Source organism: Pleurodeles waltl, chromosome 7, assembly GCF_031143425.1.
Source record: "Pleurodeles waltl isolate 20211129_DDA chromosome 7, aPleWal1.hap1.20221129, whole genome shotgun sequence".
NCBI lineage: Eukaryota > Metazoa > Chordata > Amphibia > Caudata > Salamandridae > Pleurodeles > Pleurodeles waltl.
In genome coordinates, this window is record NC_090446.1 from 125,024,591 (window position 1) to 125,046,908 (window position 22,318).

Genomic DNA, 22,318 nt, shown 5'->3' on the forward strand with positions numbered 1-22,318 from the left:
ATCCCTAACTAGCGCCACACTGCATGTCAAATCCAGGTCAGCCTTAATGACATACTTCGCTACGCACTAACTATCCTGAAGGGTTTGAGCCAATGAGGCCTGAAACTCCTCTGGGACAACCAGCAAGGTCTTTCTAGCCATGTCCCAAAAGATATGCATAAGGAGAATTGTCTAGACTTCCAGTGAAGGCAGCTGTACGGCCGAACCTCTGATACATGTCTATTACTACAGCAAAGATTGAGCTCTCCCCTGAAAGGGGCAGGGGTAGAGGGGGAGGAGGAAACTTCCCTGGATGACATCAACACTGAGTCAGTGGAGGTATCCAGTCCACAGGCCTCCTACAAGTCCATATACATAGCATCACTATGATAGTGTGAAGGTAAATCATTCCTGTCATCACCATTACTTTAAGGTTGATCAGAGTCAAAACCATAAAGGTAATGAAGCCTTTGAGGATGGCCTCGTGGAAGAGAAAGAGGTTTCTCAGAATCAGAGTCTACTGAACTGGAGGCTCAGGAGGGAAGTCGAGGAGTGACCATGTTTGGGGATGAAGCTGATTCAGCTCGATGTTGCACCTTGGAGTTTGCAGGAACTCTACCTCAGTGCAGAATCTGAGGCGGGTTTTAGAGGCACAAATGGCACAAAGCACAAATCTGCCGGCAGTAACCCAACTTCAAGCACCTGTGGATCATTGTGGCCTGAGGGCACACCAGAGGGAGTCGAAAGAATGCCAAAAATGTGCAGCATGGCTTCTTTGAAAGTCTTGACCTGTTCCAGTGCCACCAGTGGCCCTTGGGGCACAACGGTATCAGATGTGGCACCTCAGAGATTAAGAATGAGATCGGTTGGCAGCTCGATGGTCTCTTGATTTATCTTTGGGCAGAATAGAGGGATGCGGTCAAGTCCTACTTTGATGTCATGCATTTCTCCTTTGTTTTTGATTTGCATGAGGGCTTCCAACACAAAAAGGACCTGTCACAGGAGCGGCCTGGCGAGCAGGAATGAGTCCATGCCTTCGACTTGGAGCAGAACTTACCCAAGGTTTGTCACGTCTTTCTGCTTTTGGCAACATACTGCTTCGCCTTCATAGTCCCAGATCACCTTTGGGTGCATGAAGGCACATTATTCACACAACTTGGAGTTGTGCTCAAAGTTAAAACACCAGAGGCAGAACCCATTCGGATCAGTCATAGACATATGCTTCTGACAGTCATGGCACAATTTAAAGCCTGTAGTCTTCAGTCGGGACATCGTTCCAATGCACATGCACATTGTAAAGAATTTCAAAAGGAATTCATAAACCAACAAAAAGGAGCGGCACACCAGATCCCTGTACCAAGTCACAGTTAGGAAGAAACCAAAGTCAGTGCGCAGGGGCGGGACTTATATGAAACTCTGCTGTGTCACTTCCAAGGCAGACAATGCCAATGAGGAGCCATACAATGATATGTTGTGACACACAGGAGCACTGCTATGAAAAGTTCCAGATCACGTCTCGCACCTGGGTGATAATATAAACGTGAGAATTCTGTGGTTAGAAATATCCATCAGTAACAAAATGCTTCGGTTTGCAGTAATGCTGGGGCCAACTCATTCAATGGCTGGCTGAGACAGTCACAGTCAAATTCATGTTGCTTTAACCTTTCCTTTGAAGGAGGGAGAGTCAGCGTTGTGAATTGGCAGTCTGGTATAAGATTGCTCCTACCAATACATAACCACTGCAAAAGGCCTTTCTCAGGCTTGCTGACTACAGTGGCATCCTCTGAAGGCATAAACTGGCTTAGTTTTGATCCTTATTTTTTACCAACCCACCTTCGACGTAGACTGTAATATCAAGGTGTGAAGGCTGTGCAAGATGAGGTTCTCATCATCTAATAACTGGAAAACAATCTTAGCTTAAAACTACAACCAGCCCAAAGATAGCAAGATCAAACTACAGAAACTCACCATTACGAGAAAAATTGTGTTTAGCCCACTGAAAAAAACGAAAATCTCACAAAGAAAATCACCGAGGAAATGAAATAATACAGAAAATATAATTTAAGTGATACCCATTTAATCTAAGTGTTAATTTAGTTCTCAAGAAATCTGTTGGTGAAAAATATAGACAAGAGACAGATAGGTGACCCGAGTAATGACCAAAGTTTATGAGGTCCCGAATGTCATACTACCCACCTGAAGCCAAATGAATGCTTCTATTCCACGTTCTGTCACTCTCCGACCCAACAGTGAGCATATTTAAAAAAGTGGATTCCAACTGTGCCAAAATTAATTGAAATAGGATTATTCCCAAAAACATAACACACCCTATCTGAAGACTGACCACCACTATGTCACTGAACAGCTGTTCACAGGCTATCCGCCAAATGTCTTCCTAGCAACAGTTTAGTTGGCTGTCTTCCTGCAACTTCACTGGCTATTTTGACTAGATGCTTTTGCCATGTGACTTTCATATATGTAACACTGATGCCATTGACATTTAGCTGCTATGAAATCTTTTCTGACTTGCTACTAAACATCAAACAAAACTACAACAATCACCTGTCCTACCACTGGTAGTGCTGAAAAGGCTTGTGCCTGGAAGCACCCCACCATTAGCAAATCCCATCCCTACCATCAGTTTGCCCCATTTGGATGACAACTCTACAACTAAAAGCAGAGGTTACAGAGTGAAGACTAAACTACAAAGACAGAATAAAGATCCCACTAGAAATCAGAGAAGGTTCAGAGGTTGGTAACAAGCTATTAAAGTGGGATCTCTATGGCATCCCTATGGCAACAGTGGTTCTTCTGAGCATCTGTATAGAACTTAAGCAGGGGTGGGAGAAGAGGCTCTATTGAAAATAAAGTAATGAGCTGAGAAAGAAAGGGGAGGGAAGCAGCTTATTATTAATCCCACCAGCTTTCTTCTGCCCACTATTCCTTTTCTGAAGTATGCCTCTCCAGGAAGAAACCCCTAAGGGGTAGAGAATGATAATTCTGCTTGCAGCTTTATCTAAACAAACACTAACTGTATAAAGATGTCCCAAACACAAAGCACCAGCAGGAAAATGTTCAAACTTTGTACAGCCAAACTCAGCCAGTCATGAAACCCACTAGGACTTGCATTGCACCAATCAGATCAGTGGGTCCGTTATGCCTCAAGCTTGTATCTTCATCACTGCCACATGTGGTCTGATCACATTCTGAGGATTTGCTATGGACAACCCACTTCGTGCAGCACTGCTTAATGAGGAGTGAGCTCTTCGGTGGCTTCATCGTGAATCCAGTTTAAGCAGCCAAGATTCATATGATATGAAAACTCATTTGCCATGACCACCGATGACCTGCAGCAAGGTTGATGGGGTGTGGTCACATACCATAGATCTGCCGTGGACACCAAATTTCCTGCACATTCTGTCTCCAGTGTGAGTTCACTAGGCCAAGGACGTAATTATGATACATTTCTATTAAGGCCATTTACTGATTGTCACAGCAGATATTGAAGCACTTTCAGATCAGTCTTTCATCTTGTGAAACAATATGTTCACAGTACTCAAAAGGCATCTTTCAGGAACCAGTTCAGTTTTTCACTTTTTAAAAGCCCTCACAACGGTTACAAGAACCCTATCCAATCCAAATGTTTGCATGCTTGTCCTTACAGATTCATTCACAGTGTGCACCGAAAAAAAATGAAATTAAAAAATGCCTGTGATGCCAGATCTGAAATTGAGTAGAAAACGTTAACACCAAAGGGTGTACATCCACAGGCGATGCAGAGCAACAGGAGAGTCAGGGCTAGCTTATTTGTAAAAGGAAAAATACTCTTTTCAGTGTCTTAGAAAATAATGTGTAAAATCTTGCAATTTCAGAGACAAAGACTTTCTCACAAATATCCGAAGGTAAAATGTTTTAAAAAAAGGAAAATGATTGATTTCAGAGCATAATTATCCAAGATTCTTTGTTGCAAAGCAACTTTAAAAGATGCAAAAAAAAAAAAAATTCCCATACGAGACATGTCTATTAAAAAGGCAGCGAGGCAAAAAGAACCTCTTCCTTTCCTTTAGTATAAAATTTCAAAACTGCAGGGCCCACTGTCCTTGTACCGACCACTTCAAACATGAGGCTACTCAGCCCGCAAGTGTCATGCAGAAAGGGGTCAGTGCACACACTAAGCCAGTGGACCCCGGCAAAGCAGGAGAAAGTGGGATGGGGTTGGAACAGAATTCAGTCCATGAACCTCTGACATGCCTTTTTCCAGCGGCAGGCAGTACACCACATCTCACGGTTTTCCATGCCATACACCTTCCTGCATTTCTTGGCATCTCCACGAGGCTTCCTAAGAAGGGCACAAACAATTCTGGTTAGGCCCTGGACAGAACGCATAAAAACAACACAGCACTCACAGTCCACATATTTCCACAGCTATACATAAGTACATGCTTTGGAAGTGAAGGTCCACAATCACTCTCCGATCACAAACTATGACATTTTTCAAAACCTTTAAATGACTTGCCTTAGAAAGGTTATCAAAAGGTGGATGACACATTGCCAGCATTAAGGGACTTGTTCAATACGGGCTAAAATTACAAAATATAAACTACATACCTACCAACTCTTGTATTCTTAAACCCCTAGATTCTCCCCCATTACCAGCAAGCAGGAAATGCCACCATCTTATAGATGCTTTCCAACCCAAAGATTCCATTCAGGCATGGAGCTTGTATAGCACACTCACTTCCCTCCTGTGGCTGCTGCCCCTTACCTTCTCAGCTCACCTGCACTCACTACCACCCTTCCCAGTAACTGGGTCTCTTGCTTCTGGTACTGCCCGCTTTAATTACTCTTAGTAAGAAGAGAGACAACCGACTAACAGTAAAATAATAAGAAAGCAAGTAAATATCTTTTCTTAATCTCATTAAAATCCCACAGAAAATAGTCAGTAACCAATTACAAGAAGCTGTTGAGCTTCGCCACCAATAACCAGGCGTCAGGCTCCTGCGTGCAAGAGAGGCTGAACTGCCAAACGTTCAGGAAGATCTGCGGTTAACCGTGGACAAAGGAACTCTTTCTTCAAGTTACTTTATGTTCTATTAGTAGCTTTCGAATTCCAGACAAACACTATGGGAGGTGGGCAAGCTGAGGACAGATTCCAAGTGAACAGGCTGACAAAAACGCAGCCAAGTTCGAGAATCATTCCTGGAAGTTGCATCATGCAACAAAACGTAAAGAAATCATGTGACAAAGCAATATAAACGCTCTGTAAATCTCCTTAATGGAACACACTTTAACAAAGCCACATGCACTGCCTTGGCTCTGATGAAACAAGCAAAGGCACAGAGGGTTTCTCCCATGATACTCAAAGGGAGATGAAGGAAGAATCAGGGAGCAATGGAAGTCTGCGTGAATGAAGCATCGCACCAAAGGTCACCATTTATCGTCTCTCTGGTTGTGTCGAGTTACCTAATTCAGTTAGTTTAGCTTGAAGACTATGGAATCTGCTGTAACAACTAAATATATTGCCAGGTATGGCTTGAACAGAGACTAACCTGAATATCGGATTCTAAATTCGGATATTCACTGCCATGACAAGGCAACAGTGGAAAGCAAACATAGCGACAGATGCTGAAAAACGCGGATGGCACTTCCTCTGTTATCTGCCACGTGCCATACCAGATGCAGGTTTCTGCTGGCCTGCTCTGACAAGGAATTGAAAGGTATGATGAGAGCGCTCAGTGTTTTCACGCAATGCCGCCTCTCCGCTTCATGCAGAAGTGGGGGAAGGCACAGACGCAGAGGACGAACCTCAACAGAGTGGTGAGGTGGGTGGCAGGACAGCTGGTGCAAGACGGGGCATGGGCTTGAATGAAGCAGGCGAAGCTATATGTTTTGTGGCTCATCCATGACTCTTCTACCCTTGCACAGCTGAGGAGAGAAGGGGTAAATTAAATGGGGAAGAGGGTTTTAATCAAATACAATTATAGATGAGTAACTGTGATTAACGGGGACGTTTTCCGCCTGAGGGTTCCGGGTAACATAGACAATTCAAGCATACCTCCCATTGACTATCTGATCTCATTTAGAACCCGTCGGTAAAAAATATCCCATTATTCAGTTTCATATATATAACATTAAATATTATTAGTGAAAAACAAAGGGCTAATGATATCTTAGCTGATGTAGATAGCACGCAGATTGGACAGAAGGACTGATACACAAAGTTTGCAACTGGCCTGCAAAAAGTATCTATGGTTGAACACTTGAATCTGGAGTTTACCAATTCACTAAGAAACCGTCTTAAAATTGGAAGATTCAAAATTCAGAAAAGTATGTGCTTCAATAGTAAGTTCCCTCTATCTAAGACGCCAGACTGGATCGGGAAAATATTGCAGCATTGCCCCTGCACGCCAGTAGGTGGCGCAATGCGAATTCACTTAAACTCCAACTTACCCCTGGAAGTGACAGATGGAATGCAATTCGGCACACCCAACCAAATCTAACATAATTTTCCTTCTGGACATTGTCTGTGAAATCAGAGGCAGTGACCAAAAAAACACAATTATTTGTGCCATTGTGCAGGTCTCTAATTTGGGACCTTTTCAGATGAAAAAGAGCCCATTCCGCATAACGGAATGAAGGGGGAGGGTGGTGAGAAATTTGCGGATGGAATATCCACCAGAAAGGACCTAGGGGTAAGTAACTTGTTATTCTGATGGGCACTTGCAACAGCAGATTCCACACCTTAGAACAGATACCAGAGTAGTAACTTCACTTGTGGAGGATCTATGGAATCAATCAACTCCGATTTGTAGAGTCAGCTAATCTCCCAAGAGGGTATACAGGTGCTGAGTTCTTGCCGAGATCAGTCAAAAAGCCTGGTCTTGAGTCCCTTTCTGAATTCCAGAAGAGCGGATGCTGTTCGGAGGTAAAAGGGAAGGTTGTTCAAGGATCTGGCGGCAAGATAGGAGAGGGATTGACCTCCACTGTAGCTTCAGCAGATGAGGGGAGTGTGGGCGAGGGAGACTGTGCGAGGGTGCCTGGAGGGCTGGTGGAAGTTCATGCATTGGTTGACGTATGCTGGTCCTTGGCTGTGGAGGGCCTTGTAGGCATGTGTCAGCATCTTGTAATGGGATTTTTTCAGAATGGGGAGCTAGTGGAAGTTTCTGTGGTGGAGGTGATGTGGGTCCATTTGGGGAGGTTTAGGATAAGTTTGGCAGCTGCGTTCTGAATCTTCTGGAGTCTCTTCAGGAGTTGGGGGGTGATTCCTGCGTAGAGAATTGTGCCTTAGTCCAGCCGGCTGGTAACCAGGGCTTCATTTCCTGATGATGACAGGGAGCCATCTGAAGATCTTTCGGAGCATTCAGAGGGTGTTGAAGGAGGCGGAGGAGACTGCATTTATCTGGTCCTTCAGGGCGAGTTTGCTGTCTGGGATGAAGCTGAGAACTAGGAAAGAAACAGAAAAAAGCAGACAGCTAACCAAGCTATTGCTGGGCGAAAAGTAAAACAAACCCTAGCACATCTGATTAGCTTACAACAGCTCCATATTATGGGTGCTACACCAAGCCACAAACTTGTCTGAGTGTCCGATATAAACTGATTTTGTAGTAGGACTCCTGGCTGCCCGGATGACATCTACTAGTTAGATCAAATGCAGTCAGCTGCGGCCGCTCAATCTCATGCCCAGAGGTTCTGGGCACCACACTCCCCGGGCTCAATCTGGAGTCACTAGAATAACCTAGTCATTCCTGATGTTCTTCAGAACTGTGGCAGGAGAGACAACAGTGGGAGGGCATACAGGAGTCCTTTTGCTCCACTTTAGGTGGAATGCATCTCAGACAGAGAGCCTTGTTGGGAACTTCAATGTGCAAAACTGTTGAAACAGCGTTCACTTTGATGGCGAAGAGATTGAGCTCGCCCCATTGCTGGTAGACACTGCGCCACCTACATGTGTAGCTGCCATTTGTGATCCACTAGGTGTCTCCAATCAAGCTAGTCCATCCTGGTGTTTAAAGATCCTAGCAGGTGGTGTACAGTCAGGGGATTCACAGATAATTCAGGGAGGCCCAAAGACAGAGCCTCCTGGCACAGAGACCAGGACTCCACCTGCCCTGCTTGCTATGTTGCAACACAACACAGCAGTAAGGGTTGTCCTTGAGGACATGAACAAGCCTTCCCTAGGATGGCAGGAAGGCTTTCAATGCCATGTGAATGGCTTGTAGATCCAGCAAGCTGATGTTGCGCAAGGTCTCCACCACAGACCAGAGTCCTCTGACCTTCACCTCTTCCAGATCAGCAAAAACAGCAATATGTCAGTCACAACTGTCAGCTCAAGATGTGGCAGGGAGAAGGGTCTTCCACTGGTCCACCTGCAGCTGAGTATCCACCATTGCAGATCTTTTGCATTCTCCTCCAAAATCTGTATATAATCTGACAGATTCCCTTGGTGCTGGGCCTAGTGTGACTTTAGATCTCACTGCAGAGCCTGCTCGTGCCATCTGGCATGGTCAAAGAAAAGGATACAGACCTGTAGGCCTGGCAGCCTCAGAGCCATCCTCACTGACAGAGGCTGAACCATCTAGATTATAGCTCAAATGTCCTAGACTCACTAATCTGGAAGGAAGGGCCGAAAGTGCTCTGTATCCAGGATGGCTCAGATGAAAGGAAGCCTTTGCCAAGAAGTCAGATGTGGACTTTGGTACACTGATCGTGAGCCCATTGATGTAAGGAGGTCTGCTGTGGTCTGGAGGTGGTCCATGACTAACTGTGGCGAGCCCACCTTCATCAGCGAGCCATCGACATAGAGGAAGACTAGGTTCCCCAACCTCCAACAGTACTCTGATCATCGCTATCACTGTCATGAACACAAAGGGACACTGGTGAGGCCGAAGGGGGGCACCGCAAACTGAAAATGCTCATGGCCCACCTTGAACTGCAGGTAGTGCATTCAGGCTTGCAGGACAGAGATATAAAATGAAAATGTCACTTACCCAGTGTACATCTGTTCGTGGCATCAGTCGCTGGAGATTCACATGTTCTGCATAGCTCGCCATCTGGTGTTGGGTCGGAGTGTTACAAGTTGTTTTTCTTCGAAGAAGTCTTTCGAGTCACGGGACCGAGTGACTCCTCCTTCTGTCTCCATTGCGCATGGGCGTCGACTCCATCTTCGATTGTTTTCCCCGCAGAGGGTGAGGTAGGAGTTGTGTTGTAGTAATAGTGCCCATGCAATAGAGTGACTAAGTATGTACCTATTTAAGGTTAAAATAATATATATACAAATGTACAAAGTTGAAGCTAACTTCCGAACTGCTACAGGCTCCCGGGGAGGTGGGTGGGCACATGTGAATCTCCAGCGACTGATGCCACGAACAGATGTACACTGGGTAAGTGACATTTTCAGTTTGATGGCATCTGTCGCTGTAGATACACATGTTCTGCATAGACTAGTAAGCAGTTATCTCCCCAAAAGCGGTGGCTCAGCCTGTAGGAATGGAAGTGGTTTGAAATAATGTTCTTAACACGGCTTGACCTACTGTGGCTTGCTGTGCTAATAGCACGTCTACACAGTAGTGCTTGGTGAACGTGTGTGGCGTAGACCATGTGGCTGCCTTACATATTTCTTGCATTGGGATGTTTCCTAGAAAGGCCATGGTAGCACCTTTTTTTCTGGTTGAGTGTGCCCTTGGTGTAATGGGCAGTTGTCGTTTTGCTTTAAGGTAGCAGATTTGGATGCATTTAACTATCCATCTGGCTATACCTTATTTTAATATTGGGTTTCCTGCATGAGGTTTTTGGAATGCAATAAATAGTTGTTTAGTCTTTCTGATGTTTTTCGTTCTGTCAATGTAGTACATTAATGCTCTTTTGATATCTAATGTATGTAGTGCCCTCTCAGCTACGGAATCTGGCTGTGGGAAGAACACTGGTAGTTCCACTGTTTGATTTAGGTGGAACGGTGAAATAACCTTTGGTAAAAATTTAGGATTAGTCCTTAGGACGACTTTATTTTTGTGTAGTTGTATAAAAGGTTCTTGTATTGTAAACGCCTGAATTTCGCTTACTCTTCTTAGAGATGTAATGGCGATGAGAAATGCAACCTTCCAGGTTAGGAACTGTATTTCGCAAGAGTGCATGGGTTCAAAAGGTGGACCCATGAGTCTTGTTAAGACAACATTTAAGTTCCATGAAGGAACAGGTGGTGTTCTTGGTGGTATAATTCTTTTAAGGCCTTCCATGAATGCTTTAATGACTGGTATCCTATATAGGGAAGTTGAATAGGTAGTCTGCAGGTATGCAGATATTGCCGCAAGGTGTATTTTAATGGAAGAGAAGGCTAGGTTAGATTTTTGTAAGTGAAGCAAGTAACCCACTACATCCTTTGGAGTTGCGTGTAAAGGTTGGATCTGATTATGATGGCAGTAGCAGACAAACCTCTTCCATTTACTTGCATAGCAGTGCCTAGTGGACGGCCTTCTGGCTTGCTTTATGACTTCCATACATTCTTGGGTAAGTTGTAAGTGTCCGAATTCTAGGATTTCAGGAGCCAGATTGCTAGATTCAGCGATGCTGGATCTGGATGTCTGATCTGTTGGTTGTGTTGTGTTAACAGATCCGGCCTGTTGGGCAATTTGATGTGGGGTACTACTGATAGGTCTAGCAGTGTTGTGTACCAGGGTTGCCTTGCCCAAGTTGGTGCTATTAAAATGAGTTTGAGTTTGTTTTGACTCAATTTGTTTACCAGATAAGGAAGGAGAGGGAGAGGAGGAAAAGCGTAGGCAAATATCCCTGACCAGTTCATCCATAGGGCATTGCCTTGGGACTGCCTGTGTGGGTATCTGGATGCGAAGTTTTGGCATTTTGCGTTCTCTCTTGTTGCAAACAAGTCTATTTGAGGTGTTCCCCAGAGTCTGAAGTAAGTGTTTAGAATTTGGGGGTGAATTTCCCATTCGTGGACTTGTTGGTGATCCCGAGAGAGATTGTCTGCAAGTTGATTCTGGATCCCTGGAATAAACTGCGCTATTAGGCGAATGTGGTTGTGAATTGCCCATCGCCATATCTTCTGTGCTAGAAGGCTCAACTGCGTTGAGTGTGTCCCCCCCTGTTTGTTTAGATAATACATTGTTGTCATGTTGTCTGTTTTGACAAGAATGTATTTGTGAGTTATAATTGGTTGGAAAGCCCTTAATGCTTGAAAAACTGCTAGCATTTCTAGGTGATTTATATGCAGTTTTGTTTGATGTACGTTCCATTGTCCTTGGATGCTGTGTTGATCGAGGTGTGCTCCCCACCCTGTCATGGAAGCATCTGTTGTTATTACGTATTGTGGCACTGGGTCTTGGAATGGCCGCCCTTTGTTTAAATTTATACTGTTCCACCATAGAAGCGAGAGGTAAGTTTGGCGGTCTATCAACACCAGATCTAGAAGGTGACCCTGTGCTTGTGACCATTGTGATGCTAGGCACTGTTGTAAGGGCCTCATGTGTAGTCTTGCGTTCAGGACAATGGCTATGCATGAAGACATCATGCCTAGGAGTTGTAATATCATCTTTGCTTGTATTGTTTGTGTTGGATACATGCGTTGTATGATCTTGTTGAAATTTTGAATTCTTTGTGGACTTGGAGTGGCTACTCCTTTTGTTGTGTCTATTATGGCTCCCAGGTATTGTTGTACTTTGCACGGCAAAATGTTGGATTTTGCAAAGTTGACGGTGAAACCTAGTTTGTAGAGGGTTTGTATGATTTGATTTGTGTGTTGTAAGCACTTTGTTAGTGAATTGGTTTTGATTAGCCAGTCGTCTAGATACGGGAATACATGTATTTGCTGCCGTCTGATGTGTGCAGCCACTACTGCTAGACATTTTGTAAAGACTCTTGGTGCGGTTGTTAAACCAAAAGGCAATACTTTGAATTGGTAATGTATTCCTTTGAATACGAACCGTAGGTATTTTCTGTGAGATTGATGTATTGGTATATGGAAATACGCGTCTTTGAGGTCTAAGGTTGTCATGTAGTCCTGTAGTTTTAGCAATGGTAAGACCTCTTGTAGCGTGACCATGTGAAAGTGGTCTGATTTGATGTAGGTGTTTAGTATTCTGAGGTCTAGGATTGGTCTCAGTGTTTTGTCCTTCTTTGGTATTAGGAAGTACAGTGAATAGACTCCTGTGTTTGTTTGTGTGTTTGGTACTAATTTGATTGCATTCTTTTGCAATAGTGCTTGAACTTCTATTTCCAGAAGTTCGGAATGTTGTTTTGATAAATTCTGTGCTTTTGGTGGTATGTTTGGAGGGAATTGTAGGAATTCTATGCAGTAACCATGTTGGATAATTGCTAAGACCCAAGTGTCTGTAGTTATTTCCTCCCATGCTTTGTAATAATGACCTATTCTTCCCCCCACTGGTGTTGTGTGGAGGGGGTGAGTGACATCTGAGTCACTGCTTGGTTGTAGGGGTTTTGGGGCTTTGAAATTTTCCTCTATTCCTAGGGAATTGCCCTCCTCTGTATTGGCCCCGAAAGCCTCCCCTGTACTGTCCCTGGTAGCTGGACGGTGTTGCCTGCGAGGTGCTGGCTTGTGTGGCCTGACCCCGAAACCCCCCTCTAAAGGGTGTCTTGCGGAAGGTGCTGTAGGTTCCTCTGCTCTGCGGGGAGTAGAGTGCGCCCATGGCTTTAGCAGTGTCAGTGTCTTTTTTAAGTTTTTCGATTGCCGTGTCCACTTCTGGTCCGAACAGTTGTTTTTCGTTGAATGGCATATTGAGCACTGCCTGCTGTATCTCTGGTTTGAACCCAGACGTTCTTAGCCATGCGTGCCTTCTAATGGTCACAGATGTATTAATTGTTCTTGCAGCTGTGTCTGCTGCGTCCATAGAAGATCGTATCTGGTTATTTGATATGTTCTGTCTTTCCTCAACCACCTGCTTTGCCCTTTTTTGTAGTTCCTTGGGTAGATGCTCGATGAGGTGTTGCATCTCATCCCAATGGGCTCTGTCATAGCGCGCAAGTAGTGCTTGAGAGTTAGCGATGCGCCACTGGTTTGCAGCTTGTACTGCGACTCTTTTCCCAGCTGCATCGAACTTGCGGCTCTCTTTATCTGGGGGTGGTGCATCCCCAGATGTGTGGGAGTTGGCTCTTTTCCGAGCTGCTCCTACTACGACGGAATCTGGTGGCAGCTGTGTGGTGATGAAAACAGGGTCTGTAGGAGGTGCCTTATATTTCTTTTCCACCCTTGGCGTTATTGCCCTACTTTTGACCAGCTCCTTGAAGATTTCCTTTGCGTGCCGAAGCATACCTGGCAGCATAGGCAGGCTTTGGTAGGAGCTGTGGGTGGAGGAGAGGGTGTTGAATAAAAAGTCATCCTCGACTTGTTCTGAGTGGAGGTTTACGTTGTGGAATTGTGCTGCTCTAGCCACCACTTGAGAATATGCTGTGCTGTCTTCTGGTGGTGAGGGCTTTGTTGGATATGCCTCCGGACTGTTGTCCGACACTGGGGCGTCATATAAGTCCCAAGCATCTTGATCCTGGTCACCTTGGCTCATGGTGGTGTGAGCCGGGGAATGTGACGGAGTTTGCGTTGGTGAGACGTTAATTACAGGTGGAGGAGAGGGTGGCGGAGTCACCTTTTTCACCATTTTTGTTTGTGGCGCCTGGTCTGTTTGAAACTCCAGTCTCCTTTTTCTCCTAATAGGGGGAAGGGTGCTTATTTTTCCTGTTCCCTGCTGTATGAAAATACGTTTTTGCGTATGGTCCACTTCGGTGGATTGCAGCTCTTCCTCAAACCTATGCTTTCGCATCTGAGAGGACAGTGATTGCTCCTCTGTATAAGAGCCTGGACCTGGGTCGGTTACGGGTTGTTTCGGCACCGAAACCCTGCCTGTATCTTTTTTCGGCTCCAAGGTGGCTTTTTTTCTTTTTTGGAGTCAAAACCTCTCGGCGTCGATCTTCGTCGGTGCCGCTGTCTCGGCGTCGAGCCGTTTCTACACCGCTATCTCTGTGTCGTTGCTTTTCTCCAGCACTTTCTCGATCCCGAGAAGGCTGCGTGCCGGTGTCTCGACCGGAGTCGGACGATCTCGGCACTGTTTGGGCCTTTTTCGGTGCCGATGGTCGGTCACCGAATTTATGGGTGGAGCCATGGCCTGGTGGCAGTGGCGTCCCCTGGGCCTTGTCACTTTTCTTATGTGTTGTTTTCGACGTCTTACTCACGGCTCTTTGATCGTCGAATTCCTCGGAGTCCGATTCGTGGATCGAAAAGGTTTCTTCTTCCTCTTGTTCCTCGAACTCTCAGTGCGCTGTCGGCGTGGACGCCATCTGAAGTCTCCTGGCTCGACGGTCACAGAGTGTCTTTCGGGACCGGAACGCGCGACAGGCCTCGCAAGTCTCCTCACTGTGCTCAGGTGACAGGCACAGGTTACAGACCAAATGTTGGTCTGTATACGGGTATTTGTTGTGGCATTTGGGACAAAAACGGAACTGGGTCCGTTCCATCGGCGTTGTTCGACACGCGGTCGGGCCGACCAGGCCCCGACGGGGGATCGAAAACTACCCCGAAGGGCACCGGAGCGCGTCGATCTTCGATGCGGTGTTGAATCTAACTACGCCGATCCCGAACGCAACAATACCGACGAAAATCTTCCGATATTTACTAACTTTCCGTTCCGAAACTCGGAGCGACAGGAACACGTCCGAACCCGATGGCGGAAAGAAAACAATCGAAGATGGAGTCAACGCCCATGCGCAATGGAGACAGAAGGAGGAGTCACTCGGTCCCGTGACTCGAAAGACTTCTTCGAAGAAAAACAACTTGTAACACTCCGACCCAACACCAGATGGCGAGCTATGCAGAACATGTGTATCTACAGCGACAGATGCCATCGAACATAGGCATTCTGCAGGCCAAATGCCTGGACTCAGAGCAGATAGAGCCTTGAGCAGAATGGGGCATCTTGAATTTGTCTTTCCACAGGAAGAAATTGAAGATTTAAAATATGACTAAAGCTTCAGCACTTTTTTGGCACTCGGAAGCAACAACACCAAGTTCCGATTTTCAAGGCTGGGACCATCTCCATGGCGCCTAGCTCCAAAACAGCTTGAATTTCCTGCAATAAAACGGACAAATGGTGGTCCAAAAGACCCTCTGTAGTGGGTGGAAGATGCAGCGGGATGGAATGGAATGGCATGGGTGTTAACACTGTTGGACTATCCGTAGGGCCCCGCCTGTCTGATGCTATGGCTTGCCATCTGTGGGGAAAATGACTGATCATGCCTCACACAGAGTGGTTGTGTGCTGCTAAGGGTGAATGAAAGCAGCTTGGAGGCTGCTGCTGAAGGGTCTGGGGACTGGGAGGTTTGCTTTCCATGAAACTGTTGTGGATACTGTCTTGCAGGTGTGGAGAGACCGAGGGAGCGCACAGTGATTCTACTATTTGAAGCTCTCTAGGGAAGAGTTGTCCTTCTCACAAAAAAAGGAGACACCCATTAAAAGGCATATCCATGAGCGATGATTGAATGTCGTCCGAAAAGCTTGTGGATCTCATCCATGGGTGGTGCAGGTGCACCAAGCTAGCGATGACCTCTCTTTGTAAACACACTGTAGTATCCAGGCCTGACCGTATGACGTACTTGGCCGCATGCTGGCCATCTTGAATGGTCTTTGTCAAGTTAGTGCAAAATTCTTCCGGGACTGGAAGATCCTAGCAATTAATCCCATAATGCATGGAAGTACTTTCCCAGCAAACAAATGACGTTGAAGGAACTTAGGGAGAGTGTAGAAGAAGAAAACATATTTTCCCCAAATGCCTCATTCCTTTGGCTCCTTCTGATGGAGAGGCACTGGGAAAGCAATTGGCGCTAACCCTGCTAGGTGAGGCCTGTACAACCAGGTTCACAGAAGTAGAGTGCTAGGTCAAAAAGGCAGGGTCACCCAGTTCAGGTCTGTGACAAAATGCCATCTGTCTGTTCACAGGTGGACAGGAACAGGGTTAAGCCCAAGTACCCATGAGGGTGTGTCCGTCAGGGATTTGTTGAATGGCACTATAGGTTCAGAGGAGGTCTGTCGAGGTTGTAATATTTCAGTGAGCAGTGAGTAATCTGGTTTTTACCACAATGGAAGGCAACTGCAAATCTAAGACTTCAGCTGCCTATCTAATGACCACAGTGAATTAAGCAACTCTTCTGTCGAAGGATCAAGGGGAGAAGCCAGCCTTGTGTCAGGGAAGTGTCCAGCCACTGGCCTCTTGTAGTTCCAGATAAAAATTGTCATCATCCTATTATCAGGACAACTCGTCCCTACCATCACCATCATCACCAAAAGCTGGTTGGCTCTGGTCAGGGACTGATCTTAACAGTTGTTGAGGAACTGGAGGGGGGGCTCCTAGGAAAAGGTACTGTCTTGTCAGTGAAGTGGGACTGAGAGCGTCAGAACTGTGTCAAAACAAGGTTAAAACGGATTTGGTTAAGAGTTGGACAAAACAATGGGACAGACATCCTCATCTGCCATCAGGCTGGCACTGACTTGGCAAGAACTGACATGGATCATGGTGCCAGGTGTGGAATCGGCTCTGAAGTTGGATCTGAACTAGAAGCAGGCTCAGGAGGCAGAAACAGCCTAGTGGATGGACCTGCCAAAGTTGACCCAAATGGAGGGCTCTGTGAATCCACAGGCCCTGAAGATCCACCACAGCGAGCTTGGAGGGTGCCAAACATGTGAACCACGATCTCCTTAAATTCCTCAAACTGTTGTGGTATCACTGAAGAGCCTAGGAATTTGGGATGCATCGTAATCAACTACTGAATCTGCTCCTGAGGCCAGGAGCAAGAACAAGGAGCACCCTGATGTCATTGTGACTTATCAGACGGAGAGTGGCACAGCTGAGAAGAGTCATGCTTGGACTTTTGCTTCTTTTTGGATTTGGACCTACCCACAGATTTGGACCGCAATGACAACCTGTCACGGAAACAGCCCTAGCAGGAATAGGTCAGTGTCCGACAGGAGAGGACATGTTACCCTGTACACTGGAAATACATTTTGTAGGTAAAAATAAGCTGGTTTAGAAGCAAGAAAAAGTGATGGGCTAGCTCCAGATCTGCATCCGAAGGCATGGATAGAAAGGAACTGATGTGAGGGTGCTTAGGTAGCACTTATATGTGGACTACAGTAGTCACTTCCAACGCAGAGGGGGGTTAATGCATAGAAGGAGAACGTGACCTTTGGGCGCGCAGGGGCTATGCTGAAGAACCTTTCAGGCCCAGTCTGGTACCTGTGGATATTCTAAAGGTGAGAAATCTGCAGTTAGAAATATCCATCAGAATAGCTCTTGTATATTGGCCAGGGTTTTAGTGGCAAAGACATGAGGTTTCATATGTGTGGTGGCAGCATTTCTGCATGACCTAATAACTCTTATGTAATTCAACAAACATTGCCTCCCTGTATACCTGTAAAGTGCATTAACCCCCAAAATACCAACTGAGAAGTGTTAATGTACCATGATATAGCCCAATGGCAGCAACCGAATAATTACACCTGCACTGGTCCTTGAAGAATCTATTATGCCTGCCTGATTTTCAGATTAGAGGCAGGGAAGGATCAGATGGTGAGAATCTAGCTTCCCAGAAGCAAACAGTTTACGTCTAACATTTGAAAGTGAAGATGAAACCAAAGCCCTCTTTCTCCAATCAGATATCTAGACCTACGGGAATGTCAAGGATCTTTACAAGTCAAAAACATGCCAAACATGTAAGGCTTTGGCTGGAGATATACAACAGAGGAGGCCAATCTGTTTTTGAGTTCCTGAAGAACTTCAGATTTTACAAGCAGAGAAATTATCCAATGCAGCTACATGGGCATGTGATGAGAACGATGTTTACCAACGTATTTTGAGATCATCTAATCCAGGTGGGCACTGATGGCATAGAAGCCGATATATGGGATAAATAGGTTGCTCTGAAAAAGACCAGGGGGCTGATTTAGAGTTTGGCAGAGGGGTTACTCCATTACAAACGTGACGGATATCCCATCCTCTGTATTACCATCCCATGATAGCCTACAGAGGTCGTAATATGGCGGACAGGATATCCATCACATTTGTGGCAGAGTACCCCACCCACCAAACTTTCAATCAGGCCCCAAGTATTTAATATGCACTGAGAAGTTGCCTTTTGTGTAGGAAGTGGGATTCTGACAAGTCAGTCTGCATCAATATTCTTCAATGCTGCAATATCAATAGTATCAAAGCAGCAGTATTTCAAAGCATACTGCAAAATAGCTACAAAAAAGTCTAGCAGTGTGGATGGGAGTGGGTCCCAATGATTTCTTCATATAGAACATGGTGGTAATACCATCTGCATAAATCAAGACCATCTTCCAAAAAAGAATTAGGGAAAGAACTTGATGGTCAACAAAACAGTTTTCAGATGGTGAAAACGTCTGGCATTGCCTGTGCTAAGAAGTGAGTTGAAAGGATTCAAGCCTATTGTCTTTTCCACTCTGCTCTGTTTCAAGGCCCAGGATCTTAAGTCCTAGGACACCGTGACCAGATTGAGTGACAAATATGCCTGGGTTTACAGGGCTGTGTCCTAAAGATGAAATGGCTCTACCTCTTTGGCAAGGACAGAGTAGCTGAATGAGGCAGGATGAATGACTTAATCTCCTTGTTCATACATGGCTGAAAACGTAACTTTGAGGCCTGAGTTTCTTGGTAGCCAGTAGGCCTTGAGCAAAGGAGAAACTAACACAAGTGGTTGCCAGAAGCTGCCAATAGAATAAAGGGCATCCAAAGAACGTCTGTGTTGCTAGTAAGGCTTCCTAATATCGTCTAGGCAAGCCACCAGATTTTAAGCAACTTCACCAAAAATGTCTTCAATAGAGGCAATGTGGAATCATATATTGTGAGATGTGGTATTCTCCTCCAAAAGAAAGCAAAACGGTGGTGGCTGGCACAATAGAACAAGTAACTGAGCTTCAGTGAAACACTTTCTGGTAGAAACTCTAGCTGGTTGCAGATTCCTCACCTTTTGAATATTCCCCAGACATCTGGACATTTTCCAGCGGTATCTCTGCGCACCAGAAGGTTGCACCATGCAGCTCCGCTTAAACACCACTCCACTCAAGAAATGATGTGTGGGGCCTATATAGGCACCATTTCCACCCACAGATATCCGCTGCTTTTGAGAATGTCTGCACCACCAAATGGAGAGCCCCAAAAGCAAATTGGTGTGACCTTTAAGCAGATTCACAGACTTGGGATTACTGGATAGAGTCCAACCACAGGATGGGGAGGATGGGAAGGTCAGTCAGGAATCTGCAGCTAAGTAGAGTTTTTACTTGAAAGACCATTACCAAAGGTAAGTAACCTGTTTTTCTGATAAGCGACTTCTAACCACAGATTCCTCAAATTTAGAATAAATACCAAAGCAACATCCATTTGGTGGTGTGTCTCTGGATGTACTCAAACCAGATAGTCCTGCAGGACAGAACAGGCAAAGTACCACTCTTGGTGTCCCAGGCTATCCAAACAATAGTTCTTTGTGAACGTATGAACGGAAACCTATGTAGCTGCCTGGCATAGGTCAAGTACAGGGACTCAGCAAGATAACTCTGTGGTAGCAGAATTGTCCCTTCGAGAATGAGCACACAGTCCTTCTGGAGGCTGCTTTTAAGCCTATGCACAGCAGATCTTAGTGCAGAGTATGATGCAATGAGATGGTTCTCTTCTGCATAGCTTTACCTTTTTCGCATCAGCGAAACTCACAAATAGTTGATTGTCCACCAGGTGCTTTTTGGGATGATCTATGTAGAAGATCAACACTCTCTCTTGTGGTCCAAGCAATGGAGTCCCTCCTCCATAGAGGAGGTGAAGTGAAGCATACAACGCCGGAAGAGTGATGGTTTGACCAACGAATGGCATCACAACTTTTGGCAGAAAGGATGGCAGAGTCCACAGAACCAGTTTGTCTGGGAAAAGTATAGTGTATGCAGGATCACCTTGAAGGGCCCGACGCTCTCTCTCACCCAATCCCGAGGTCATGCCAACGAGGAACACAGTCACAATATGTAGCATACCTTTCAATAACCAGAACACAACAGGTGACTTAAACAAAGAGGTTGATCTGGCAACTGTAAGAAGGTCAAAAGGGCTAAACGATACCCTTTAACTTTGCCCAAAGCAACATCATGCCGGGCAACAGACAACACAAGTAACAAGACATCAGATAACTTATCTTGGAGGGAGTCAATCTGGCTTGTGCCACACCAAACCACAATCTTGCCCCAACTGCAGGCTATACAGTTTTCATCGATTGACGCCTGGCTGCCAAGATGAGAAACTACATCCGGAGGAAAGTCAAACATGTTCAGCTGTTGCAGCTCAATCTCCAAGCATGAAGGTGGAGACTGCGAAGGCCTGGGTGCAAAAACCTGTCCTGTTGCAAAGTCAGTAGGTCCTCCAAGAGGGGTAGTCTTTTGGGAGGACATATGCTCAAGCAAAGGAGTTCTGGATAACACCCTCTCTGTGCCCAATATGGGGGTACTAGAATGTCTTGGGCCCAGTAGGTCTTGAACTTCTTGAGAACGCTGGGCAGCAGTGGTATTGATGAATAGGAATACAGGATGCCCAAGTTCCACTGTGGAATGCATCTCCGAGCGAGAGACAACTTGAAAGCGCCAACAGGCTGAAGTGCTGAGACACTGCGTTCTTGGCTGTGGCAGACCAATTGAGCCAAGGCTGTCCACCATCAGGGATAATTGCCACTCATGATCTGATAGACGACAGGTGAGCTCATTCAACCTAGCATTCAAAAATCCTACCAGGTGATTCACCATCAAGAAGGTGCCTTGAAGCCCCTATCTATCCAGAGTCACAAGGCCTCCAGGTACAGGATTGATGACAACACCACACTCTACTTGTAGTACTATATGGCGGTGGTGTTATTTTTGAGCACCTGTACCAGCCTCCCTTTGATGGATGGATGGAAGGGTTTCAATGCTAAGCGGGCAGCCCTCTGCTCCAGAAGGTTGATATGGAGCCGGTACATCGAGGGAGACCAGAGGCCTCTGATCTCTACCACTCTCAGATGGCCTGCCAACCCAGAAGAAATGCATCAGTCACCACTGTCAGCTCTGGGAACGGGAGAACTGCACTGACCCAACTGCAGTCCACAAACTGCCATTTCAAATCTTTTGCAGTCTCCTCTGAAATCTGAACTTCATTGGAGAGATGCCCTCGATGTTGGATCCACTGAGACTTTAGATCTTAACTACAGAGCCCGCATATGCCAACTGGTGTGGTCGATCAGCAGGATGCCAGAGGTCATCAGTCCCAGCAGCCTCAGAGTTGACCTCACTGAAATCCAGATCCTAAGCTGAAAGGTCGGGATCATACCCTGAATGTCCTGGCCTGTCTTTCCCAGGAGAAAGGCATGAAATGGAGCAATGTTCAGCAAGGCTCCGGTGAGAGGGAGTACCCAATAAGTCAGGTGTGGATTTGGTACATTGATAGTGAACCCTCAAAGATGACAGGAAGTTGACTGTCGTCTGGAGGTAACTGGCTGTCTGGGCAAGCACACCTTAAACAGCCAGTCATGCACGTACGCAAAGACAGATACCCCTTACCTCCGAAGGTGCACTGCTACCACTGTCATCACTTTCGTGAACACCCACGGGGCACTGGTGAGACCAAACAGTAGCACAGCAACTGAAAATGCTCCAGTCTCACCACAAATCACAGGTAGGTCCAGTGGCCCAGCAGGACGGGGATATCAAAATATGAGACTTGCAGGTCCAACACTACCATCCAGTTGCCAGGATCAAGGGCAGGCAACGCCTGGCCAGAGTGAGCATTCTGAATTTCTCCTTCCAGAGGAAGGCATCAAGAGGGCGCAAGTCTAAAATATGCCTCAGGCCTCCATCTTTCTTATGAACCAGAAAGCAGTGGGAATCTCGACCACGACCTTCTGGTGCAGGAACCCTCCCCATGGGCCCTTTGGCTAAAAGGGCTTGTACTTTCTACTGCACAATGAAGAGATGGTCCTCTGTCAGTCGGTGGGAGTGGGGGCGACGGAAGGTGTGATGGGGAAGGAAGGAAGGTTAAGGCATAACTTCTGTAAACAATATGCAGAACCTATATATCTGAAGTTATTGTCAGCCAGACTGGGTAGAAGCGGTCGATTCTGCCTCCCTCTGGGTGGCTGTGCTCCTGTAAGGGCACACCAAGAGGTTTGACAGGTGGGGTTGCAGAGGGTGATGGCAGACTGAGCTGCCCATTGACCTTTGCTGAGGTGGGCTAAAGGCCTCGATCACGAAACTGCTAGGTTCATGTGGAGGCAGGAAATGTTGGTGGTATGGGGTACCTCAGCCAAA

At 46.1% G+C, this 22,318-nt stretch overlaps 1 protein-coding gene across 1 annotated transcript in view; it reads right to left on the reverse strand.

Moving 5' to 3' along the window:
* Positions 1-2,042: 2,042 nt before the first annotated feature.
* The window catches only part of SLC2A4RG (SLC2A4 regulator), a 201,324-nt gene continuing 181,048 nt past the window's right edge, over positions 2,043-22,318 (reverse strand). The window contains exon 9 of the mRNA XM_069243267.1: positions 2,043-4,318. Coding sequence (XP_069099368.1) covers positions 4,207-4,318 — 112 coding nt within the window. The 3' untranslated portion in view covers positions 2,043-4,206. The remainder of the gene's footprint in view (positions 4,319-22,318) is intronic.